The sequence below is a fragment of the Morone saxatilis genome, unplaced genomic scaffold (genome assembly GCF_004916995.1).
Source record: "Morone saxatilis isolate NCDOM2014 unplaced genomic scaffold, NCSU_SB_2.0 Contig10, whole genome shotgun sequence".
NCBI classification, from domain to species: Eukaryota; Metazoa; Chordata; class Actinopteri; family Moronidae; genus Morone; species Morone saxatilis.
The window spans coordinates 1,131,940-1,141,115 of record NW_023339652.1 but is presented as its reverse complement, the minus strand read 5'-3'; the positions used below and the strand labels follow the sequence as shown (position 1 = coordinate 1,141,115).

Here is a 9,176-nt window from a genome sequence, read left to right as displayed (position 1 = left end):
CTCCTCTTCCTCCCCCTCTTCCTCTTCCTCTTCCTCTTCCTCCTCCAGGTATGCGGCTCTCTGCTCTCCTGTGGGAATCACACCTGTGAGGTTGTGTGTCACGATGGAGTTTGTCCCCCGTGTCCTCGCTCCGTCAGCAGATCCTGTCCCTGCGGCAAGACCAGTGAGCGCACACACACACACACACACACACTGACTCTCTCTGTGTGTGTGTGTGTGTGTGTGACAGGAGGTGGAGAAGGAGTGCAGGTGTGGTAAATACAGGAAGTTGATGCCGTGTCATAAAGAATACCTGTGTGACTCCAAATGTCCAAAAACCAGAAGCTGCCAGAGACACCAGTGCAGGAGGAAGGTGAGTGCATCATCTTCATCATCAGTACACACGTACCAGTCAGTTTATTGCTCCATCAGTTAGTCATTGTCAGAACTCACTGATTCATTTGGTCTGTTAAAACACCAGATCCTCACAGTACAGACTGATTAATATCATAAATAATTCATTGATTATCACAGCTGTCGTCAATAAACCGACCCAGTGTTTACTGACAGTTTATAGAAAACAGCCCACGCTCTCCATTCATTGTCTATGTGAGCAGCAATGCATTCTGGTAGTTTAAAGACACTAACACACGCGTGGTGCGACGGTTCCTCGCCGCTTTCCTTATCTTCCTCGTGTGTAAATGTCAGAGCGATGGCGTCTAATCCGACGGTAATCTGATCGTTAAAGGTTGGCGGCGGCGCGGCTCTTATCGGACGCACCGAGCTGATTGTCTCTGTGGCGTTAACCATCTTCGTCCTCCTGTTTAAACTCCCACCATGCCTTGTGTTACAGTGTTGCCCTGGTAACTGCCCTCCGTGCGACCAGAGCTGTGGTCGGACTCTGGGGTGTCGCAACCACAAGTGTCCCTCCGGCTGTCACCAAGGTAACGCATACACACACACACACACACACACACACAGTACGAGATTTAACCTTCTCTGAAAATATCGCGTTATTTATTTCAGGGTCGATACAGATACCGATTATTGGTAATCAAGGAAAAGCGTTGGTCATAAAAATGAACATCTTGGTGTCAGAATTCAGAATGAATGAGTTCCTGTGGGCGGGGCTACTGACGGCATCACAGCCAAAATATCTAACCCTTACATTATTTTATTGGCAATTGGATAAAGTAATTATGGATACAGACAATCGGAATAATGCTGATAATCAATCGTATGTTGTTGTTTTTCCTTTATCAGTGTTTCTACCGGGGGTCAGTACGTTATTTTATTCTTTTTTGGTGTAGTGTGGAGTAGTAGCAGTATTTTATTTTGAAAATCCACCGTATTCTGTATGCTGTTTCTGTGTCTGACTTCGACACTGCGATCTGCTCGGTGCTGTTTGACGCTGGTCGGTCGCAGCGATCGACCCGGCGTCCTCACTCCACAGAACTCCTGTCATTCTGGGGCTTTGGATCTCAAACATCTCATTTATTACAACGTTTCACAGCAGAATGAAATAAAAAGTAAAATGTTTTTCCAGCAGTGAGTGAGACAGTGTGGGGGAGTCCTTCCTCTGACGCACGTTATTCATATTCAGGTGTTTATTTCTGTATATTTCGGGGGCTTTGGAGGAAGTAAACAGGAAGCTGCCTTGGAGTCTGTGAGTTAGCTGTTTTTGTTCCCTTCAGTCTCATTACGAGGAGCCTAATGGTCCGTTAGTGAACTGATGGACGCACAGACGCTCTCACTGGATCACTGCGATACTGAAGAACACATAAAAGTGGGATTGTTCTCTGGCAGCTTCTTTTACTGTGGATTAATGTGGATTTATGGCTGTTTATTTGTGATGAAGATCAGAGTAATGACCTCCTCAGGAAGCATAAATCACACTGACTCTAAAAGTGTCTGTTTTATGTCTGTCGTCAGATTTCTGACTTATAACTGGTTAACTTGCAGCAAGTGTTCCTTGATGAGTTGTGTGTCGCTGCTGCAGCTCCATCGCTGACAGGAACACCTGTATACACCTGTCCCTCGTCACCTCCTCCTCCTCCTCCTCCTCCTCATTACACACACAGCTCCCTCTGTGACAGAAAGCTTCATGTTCCATTTAAGTCTGAAAACATCAGCTGAGGTTATAAAACGCTGCACCTGAACTTTATTGTGAAGACACACACACACACACACAGAGTCAATCACATCCAATCTGTACCTCCAGACCTTGTTGTGATTTGTTGACGAGTCACCAGCTGTGGAAAGGGCAAAGGTCAAATCTCAGAAATATGTCTAGACGCATAACCAACTCTGAAGAGTGTGGTTGTGTGAGTTGGTCGGGGTGTGTTGCTGTGGTGTGTGTTGTGTGTGTGTGTGTGTGTGTGACATTTGTCTACAACAGCAACACCACACACACCAGATGAATGCGACTGTGATTTGCGAAAGTTACCTCTGTGCTTCCTGTCAAAACATCTATATCCGCTGTATTTAAAGGACGTTTGTGTTGCCTGTGTGTGTCTGTGTGTGTGTGTGCGTCTATTGTTCCCCGATCAGGCGATTAAAGGATAATTTATGCGTCCGTTTGCCTCGTGATTGGCGGAATAGATTAAAGTTGATTTATTTGTGCTTCTGCGTGCTGATTGGCTGCTCTGACCTTTCAGGGCGTAACAGATAGAAGGTCGCGCCGCCGCCAACGCAGATAACAGCCGACACTGAGGCGTGTGTGTGTTGAAATAATCTTTTAGCTCACACAGTGTTTATTAAACAAACCGATCGGCTCTTAATGATCGCTTTTCAAAATAAAGGTTTCCTGGATATTTTTGAACGGCTCTGAATGCTGCGACACTCATGAGTCTCAGCTGTTGTTGCCACGGAGAAGAAACTAGTTATTAGTATTGAGTTATTTAACACTTGAGAACGGGATCCAACATGGAGCCAAACACTGGCTCTTAACCCTGGTTCTACCACAGAGTGAAGGTTTTATCAGCTCACACACTCTTTATCTGCCCCTCAACACTCAGTGTGTTATGTTGATGGGACTCTTCATTAGAGCGTCAGGTGACAGAACACAGACAGACTCTTATTCAGGGATACAGTGTTAGCAAACTGACAGGAAATACTCAACCAGGGTTGTTTACACCCCAAATCATACATCCATGATCAGTACGGAGCTGAACTGAGACAGCGGGCGGAGGTCAGATGAATGGCTCACACACACTGTAGTCATGGCTCCAAACTGGAACTATTGGGAGGAGCAGTGTGAAACAGGAAGATCCCTTTTCCACCAGATTAGCTCTGGTTCTTGAACCATTCAATAAATAATAAGTGAGGTGGTACGCGCTGGGAAAAAGAGAAAGAGAAAGAGAAAACTCTGCTTTAGAACAACTCTTTGCACATTGAGAGCTGTAGATTTTGTCCTCTGTCACTCAGATTGGAAACACACTAATAGGAGATCTTGTAAGAAAATAAAACCTCATTCAGTGTCCTTATTGAAATAACTCCTCCAGATAAATAACTGTGTCTCACCTGTCCCTCAGGTAGTTGTTATCCCTGTCCGGAGTCGGTGGAGGTCAGGTGTACATGTGGTTCCACCGGCTTGGCCGTCCCCTGTGGGCGAGAACGGAGCACCAAACCGCCTCGCTGCAAAGAGACCTGCAGGTACAAACCCGGGACCGCCGCCTCCCATCAGAGCCCCCCCAGCACTGACTCTCATTAACACGTACTCTGTCTCCTGCAGGAGTCCTCCATCCTGCCACCACCTGACCAGAGAGACCCACCGGTGCCACCCCGGGCCCTGCCCCCCCTGCAGACAGCCCTGCCTACTGCTGCTGCCCGGCTGCAGCCACACCTGCCCGCAGCCCTGCCACGACATGGTGCTGGTCAAGTCCCAACAGGTACGTAGACAGCAGCTGTTAGCTTAGCATGAAGACTGGAAACAGGGAACAACATCCACCTACCAGCTGCTCCAAAGCTAAACCCAAAGTTAGTGAACGCTGAGCTGCGTTGCTTAAAACGAGCAGGTAAATACAGTCGGGTGGATAAATTAACCAAAGAACAAGAGATAGAAGAGGGTAGTTACAGCACATTAGTCTGTTCATCTCAGAATAAATCGAGCTCCACCGATCCACCGTGAGGCAGACACCTGGAAGTTTATTTAAAATGACCAAATATCTTCTAACAAAATAATCTCTGTTGTCCTGAAAAATTCTATTTTTGTCTTATAGCCCCTCACTCAGGTCGCGTTTATAAACCTGAGGGTGTATATTGTTTCAGCGATGCACTTTCACCTTTTAAAAGGTTTTTCTGTGAAATGAAATACTTAATTTGAACAGTTACTTCCAGGCTGTGCTCACATTAATGTTACGGTCAGAGGGAATGTATAGGATGTATAGGAAATATAGGAACAAAACTGGGGTTAAATGGGTCAATACTGGACCTCCTGGTTACATAACTGTCCTGTATAGTCAAGAAAAACTCCTGGAAAATGATTTATTAAAAAGAGTGGGAGCCCTGCATCAATAATTATAATCCATTAATATGATTCTGAGAAGTGCTTTTTTTTACTTTAATAAAAGATGTGAGTTTTTCGTCAATGTTGCTTTAACAGGGAGGATGTTTGTGGCACAAAGAGTAGAAATTATAAAAAGACTCCATCTGTGTCATCAGTTATATAAAGTGATGTTTCCTGTTTCCTATCAGAGTAATGATGCTGATGTTTAGAGAACCTCTGCATGTTTTCTTAATGTGTGTGTGTGTGTGTGTGTGTGTGTTTTTAGGTGCAGCTAGCGGGTCCGTGGGAGCAGCCGTCTGAACCAGCCTTTGTGAAGAAAGCTCTGCCCTGTCCGCCATGTCAAGTACCGATACCAACGTAGGTCAAAAAACACGTTATTGGAACAGAATTACCTTTTAATTAATGTTCTCATTAAAACCAAATACAGGTCTGGTTGGAACCACCTAATAAAACAATAATTCATAATAATTCACCAATAATTCAGCCAATTTTCCCTTTGAGCTTCCTTACTAGATAGAGTTAGAATATAGATCCATAGACCCAGGTTCTTGAGCGAGGGAACCCTGTCAATGGATTTAAATACCGTCCGTTAACTGTAAGCGAGCTTCAGAGAGAAGTTTGTAATGAAATAAAGTCTGAAGCTCTGTAACTGTGCTACAGCGAGAGCATGAGTATAAATTACACTCTCATCAGCGTAGAAGTGTATTTTTCTTCAGTGTTTTTACCTAAGTCATTTACAGGATAAAATAGACCCCAGACTGGAACCTTAATAAATACCACTTACCACTAATACACTTCCCGTTTTCTAACATTAAGTAAACAGACGACCCCTTGTTTAGTGAGTTTCTGGATATTTCATATTATATTCAGAACAACACGATAACTGCAGGAGGTTTGTGTAAAAGGAGTGATTGGATGAATTTTGAGCAGATTATTTACTGTGCATGTTAATCAGAGATTAGTTTGCCTGATTTCAACAATCATACAGACTTAATTGGCCTCTTTCTTAATAAATTCAGTGTTTTCTTCTCATTGTCTCTCTGGTTGTTTTAATGCTTGTGTTCAGGTCTTCACTCTCCCCTAATCCTGTTTCTATCTTAAATAATCATCTAAAAAGAACAATTTCATTTAGTTTTCTTCACATAAATGAATGAATTGCAGAGATATTGGCCTACTGTGTGCAGTTTTCTTACCCCCAGATTGGGAACCACTGTTAGAGGTCACACAATATTAGACTATTTAATATTATTACATTTCCCATCAGACATTATTTACTGCACTTGTGATTAAGTAGCATTAAATTAGAGGTTAGATGTTAATATATTAGTATGAGTATGCCTGTAACAGCCTGCAGATACACACAGGTGGATAGAAACAGAGGAGGTCTGAGTCTCAGTGTGTGTTCGAAACATTAAAACAATTGTTCTCTGTTTTCACCATGTGGTACCCAGACACCCAACAACAACACACACACACACATTCCTGGGTACTTTGGTCTGTCATGGATCATTAGAGCCGAGATTAAAAAACACTGCATGCTGTGTGTGTGTGTGTGTGTGTGTGTGTGAGAGAGAGAGAGTGTGTGTGAGAGAGTGTGTGTGTGTGTGTGTGTGGATTACATTGTGTTTGCCAGCTGCCTGTAGCTCTGTGACGCAGTGTGTGTTGATGTTGAGGATATTCGGGCCAAAAGCCACAAACAGGGCCAACACCGTGTGTGTGTGTGTGTGTGTGTGTGTGGCCTCAGTGTGCTGTAGTGGGAGCAAATGTGAGCTTTTATTGTGAAGAAACAGGAGTAACACTTGTTTGTTTCCTGAATGAGCACTTTGGTAGAGACTGTGATTAATGGAAGTTAATGGAAAACCTTAAAAATGTTCAAAATAAAAGGATTTAAATTAATAAATTCAATATAATAAACTGACATGAGGCAGCATTAAGAGTACATGGAGATGAAGTCAATGATTAAACTGAGTTAATGTGAATAAAAGTGAACATGTAGTCTTCCTGTTTGTGTTTCAGAGCCTGTTTTGGGGAACATGAGGTAAGAACTGATTAGTTTCCTCCCTGATTGTCACCATTTACACACTAACTTCATGTATCTGCCTCAGTGTTTAGATTTATCACTTCCTCCCCTCTTTATCTGGAGCCCTCCCTCTCTCCGTCCCTCCCTCTCTCCCTCCCTCCATCCTCTCCTCCTCTCCTCCCTGTTTTCTTTTCGAACGTCGTCCATTATTAGTTTGTCCTTCTGACCTCCTCCTCATTCACTCCTCCTATCTCTCTCTCTTCGTCCTTCTCTGCCTCTGTCTCATATAATTCCCTCCTGCGTTTCATCCCATTTCGTTGTTTGGTATTCAGCGCACTCGTTACACTCGTTCACCTTCAGACGAGGTCAAACAATACGTTTAAAGATGTCTGTACTCCGTCTGTCTGTCCGTGATCAGGTCAGCCCGGTGCCGTGTCATCGCCGGGGGCGGTTCTCCTGTACGCGACCTTGCGGACGACCTTTGACCTGCGGAAACCACGACTGCAGCAGGGAGTGCCACCTGGTTACCAACGGCAACAAGGTGATGACACACCCAGTGTTTGTAGTTGTAGCGCCCCCTGGTGGTGGGTTCCAGGTCCTTATATGGACGTATCCAATGAGAGTTATCATTGGCCCAATGGTTGTTGACTTATATCGAGTTATGTTTCAAGCCACGCCCCCTTTGAAGCTCATTGGTCAATATCTTGAAAACTAAATAAGATATCAATAAGCTTTATGCAACTATTGATTAGCTTCGTCCGATGATGATCCACAGAAGATTTGGTATCGATCTGACTGGCGGTTTAGGAGGTGACAGCAAAAATGGCAGAAAATCTAGTTCGGTGGACTTGTCTAATTTTATGTCAGTGGGACCTACAGTGTGAGGGGCGTGGTCTTATTTTGAGATATTACGTCAATCTTTTGCTAAAGTTTCTCATTAAAATGACTCATTTTGGCAGAAATGGGCTTCCATAAATTTCAGCTCCTTTATGGGCTTAAATAAATAAAACGAGACACTTTTACAGTCAGTCTCTTACTGACTTTATTTCAGCCACTTTAACAACAGAAGGATAAAACTGCTTTAAATGCATCACTGCGTCCCTGCTCTGAATATCAAAACCCTGAAATAACAACAACAACAACAACAACCTGAGAGCAGAATTTAAATGATCTGTGTGAAACCTGATCAGTGTGTTCAGACTGGGAGCTTAAAACCCTCCACATGTCGACACACACTAGATTGATCTCATTTGGGCCATTTATTGGGGACTAAAACATACACACACACACACACAAGTAATTGTAACCTCCACCTGTTGGCATAGCAACCGCAATCATCCGGGAGGGCGACCCACTTCTGATGTCACGGCGCGGCATGTAGGATTGGCTGGTGGATGAGTGGCGTTGGGGATGAATGGAGCTGAACAGGGGAATAAGAGAGAGAGAGAGAGAGATGGTCTCTCTACCTCCACTGAGCTGGACGAGATCTGATCAGACGAACAGATCCAGACGAGATCCAATCAGATGAGCTCATAAAAACCGTTTTTACAGCCGAGTGGAAATAAAACACGTCTGAGGTTTATCACTTCAGCCGCAGCAGGAAGCAGAAATGTCTCATCTGAGGAAATGTTGGACAGATTTATGGACAAAATGTCTGTAAATGTTCTCTGTGGAGACTCCTGAGAGCTGCTTATCACAGCAAACCTCATGTTTACAACAGATTGTGATTAAATCTATAGTTCTTCCACTTTTGTGTTTTTATTAAGTCAACTGGCTCCAAGTGAAGTTACGAGTCTTTGTTGTTGGTGTCTCTATGTACCTGAAACCAACACGTCCAATTTACCCGCTGTTGATTCAAGCTTCAAGAGCCAAGATGGCAAAATAGTTTAGACATTTTAAACTTTACCTCGAATCAGTACACAAAACAAATTGAGAAAATTGTCATTAAATGTTTTTGTTTTAACTCAAATTCCCAAGTTCTGATATAAACTAATAATGATGATAATTTACTTTTCTTCTTAAGAAAAACACAAATCTTTAAGTTTTAGAAACGAAATCTGTATTAAAAAGAAAGTGTAAAACTATGTAATAACTATGTAATAACTGTGTATACTGTAATTTTCAGGCATCATAATAATGAAAAATCTGGTTTGCAAATCTTTCTAAAACTCAAATATTTAGTATAATTGAATATAATTATCAGTTTTCTCTTTTTACAGTGGAGAAGCTGAAGTCCATTCCCAGGTTACACCAACATCTGCAGTAAAACATCTGCAGTCACATCTCCTGTACACTGTTTGTTTGGTCTGATGGTTTATTATATATTGAATGATCATAGAAATATAATAAGAATATTGTAAGAATACTACAGTTTGTCTCCAGGATTGTCTTCTGTGACCACGACTACCCTTTAATGCTAATATATAGTATTAGTAGCATAAAAAAAAAACAGGTGCAGATAATTTCCCGTTTATGACAACTGTACAGCTCTTTGCCCCTTTTTGATATTGTTTCCTCCTGTTTGATAAAAACTACAGCAGCTGTTTTAGGACATTACTGAACCTTAAAATTAAACTATATATTGTCAGAGAGTGTACTGTATAGATCTGGTATCAGTTCTGTATTAATATTCCTCCTGATCGTCTCCTCTCTCCTTGTCGATGTGATATT

The 9,176-nt window shown here is 42.7% G+C and overlaps 1 protein-coding gene across 1 annotated transcript; it reads left to right on the top strand.

The window, feature by feature from the left end:
* The first annotated feature begins 229 nt into the window (after window positions 1–229).
* Window positions 230–7,221, top strand: LOC118341983 (NF-X1-type zinc finger protein NFXL1-like). The gene is made up of 7 exons (XM_035680411.1): window positions 230–352; window positions 833–923; window positions 3,513–3,633; window positions 3,713–3,869; window positions 4,752–4,843; window positions 6,503–6,524; window positions 6,925–7,221. The coding sequence occupies exons 1-7, from the start codon at window positions 272–274 to the stop codon at window positions 7,219–7,221; spliced, it is 861 nt and encodes a 286-aa protein (XP_035536304.1). The 5' UTR covers window positions 230–271.
* The last annotated feature ends 1,955 nt before the right edge of the window (window positions 7,222–9,176 follow it).

Coding starts and splice junctions, on each gene's coding strand:
- LOC118341983 (XM_035680411.1), top strand. CDS start 272: ATGCCGTGTCATAAAGAATACCTGTGTGACTCCAAATGTCCAAAAACC. Junction 924..3,512: donor TCCCTCCGGCTGTCACCAAG/GTAACGCATACA, acceptor CCTGTCCCTCAG/GTAGTTGTTATCCCTGTCCG. Junction 3,634..3,712: donor CGCTGCAAAGAGACCTGCAG/GTACAAACCCGG, acceptor TGTCTCCTGCAG/GAGTCCTCCATCCTGCCACC.